General features: G+C 25.8%; 1 protein-coding gene across 1 annotated transcript in view; it reads right to left on the bottom strand.

Annotated features, from left to right (window-relative positions):
- Positions 1-627: 627 nt before the first annotated feature.
- Positions 628-1,529, bottom strand: part of LOC108725943 (uncharacterized) — a 1,711-nt gene continuing 809 nt past the window's right edge. Inside the window, exon 2 of the mRNA XM_018453268.1 lies at positions 628-1,182. Coding sequence (XP_018308770.1) covers positions 671-1,117 — 447 coding nt within the window. The 5' untranslated portion in view covers positions 1,118-1,182 and the 3' untranslated portion in view covers positions 628-670. The remainder of the gene's footprint in view (positions 1,183-1,529) is intronic.

Raw genomic sequence — 1,529 nt, forward strand, 5'->3', positions numbered from 1 at the left:
ATTTCGAAAATTGAAATATGTATATATGTACAATACAGAAATGATACCATTAGTTATACTTGCATGTTGTATTTTGTATAATATCTGTATTGATAATGAGGATGAACAGTTTGATATTGTAGAAATAGAAAATGTAGAAATGGAAAATAGAAATAACTATGTAGGTATGGAAGGTGATGAAAAAAGAGATATTATTGCACAATTATTATTTTAATCACAACTGTTATTCAATACAAAAAATAAACCTTTTTTTTACAAAAACTAAATAATGTATGCATTCATTTTTACGTATTCATCTTACGTATCAGTCTTTAACTTCATGCGTATAATATTAGAATATAATTAGCATATGATTAGAATATTAACATAATAAAATATATGAAAATGTAATATAAAAATGCAGTAACATACACTAATTACAAAAATAAAAATAATTTGAAATTATATTGTGTCACTGATTTTAAATGTCTTTAAACATTTTTAAACATTTTATAGTAATCTATAATCTGCTTTTATATCACAACGTAACCATCACAAAAACTAAAAAACATTTTCTCATGTACTAATGAAAATATAAATTAAAGAAACTTATGCTCTCTTACTGTATGTTAATTATTCTTTTGTGTTTCTACGTATTTTTTGAATAATTCCAAAAATTCCTTTTGCATTTTTATGTTTTCGTTATGATGTTTCTGTCTTTGTTCGTGTAACACTTTGGCCCATGTAGGTCCATCACTTGCTCGGCGTTGTCTTCTATTACGTATTCTACCATAAGAAGTGTTGATTGCTTATTTTCATCGTTAGGATCCTCACTTTGGTCTGTATGTGGACTTGATTGCCTTATCCTAAATCCATGTGAACTAGAAGCAATCGATGCAGGTGCTACTTCGGGTTTGATGTTAATGAAATCATCAATTATATCAAAATATTCCCAGCATTCTCTAGCTGTACCAGTTTGATTATTACGATCTCGAATGCTTCTATATTTTTGCTTCAAATTCTTCCATTTAACATCACATTGTTCCTCTGTTATGTTATATCCTCTTTGATTGAACTTATTTGCTATTATTCTCCATATTCTTTTTCGCATACAATTCTTTTTATCCAATAATGCCATACGGCTTCTAACTTCTTCTATTAAAAGTTTCGTAGTTTCATTAGTCCATTGAAATTTGTAATTTTCTGTAAAAGAACATATTATTAAAATAATATGTTATATGCATATTAATATTATGCTACAAACATTGTGAGAAAAAATTATTTCTGCAAAATACTACATTTTATTTAAAAAATCAAAATAATCAATTAAATACTCATATCATCAAAAAGATTAATTATATACTCGTACTCATATCATATGTATGTTTACATGTATCGCCGAAATTAAGTTAACTCAATAGTTATTAATTAGTACCCGTATCAAGTGCATAATATAAACTAAACTAATGACTCAGAGACGATTCGTCTACAAAACTTAAATTACTATTGTATGTATGTACACAATAAATATATATATATATATATATATA

The sequence above is a fragment of the Mycetomoellerius zeteki genome, unplaced genomic scaffold (genome assembly GCF_001594055.1).
Source record: "Mycetomoellerius zeteki isolate Tzet28-1 unplaced genomic scaffold, Tzet1.0 scaffold37, whole genome shotgun sequence".
NCBI lineage: Eukaryota > Metazoa > Arthropoda > Insecta > Hymenoptera > Formicidae > Mycetomoellerius > Mycetomoellerius zeteki.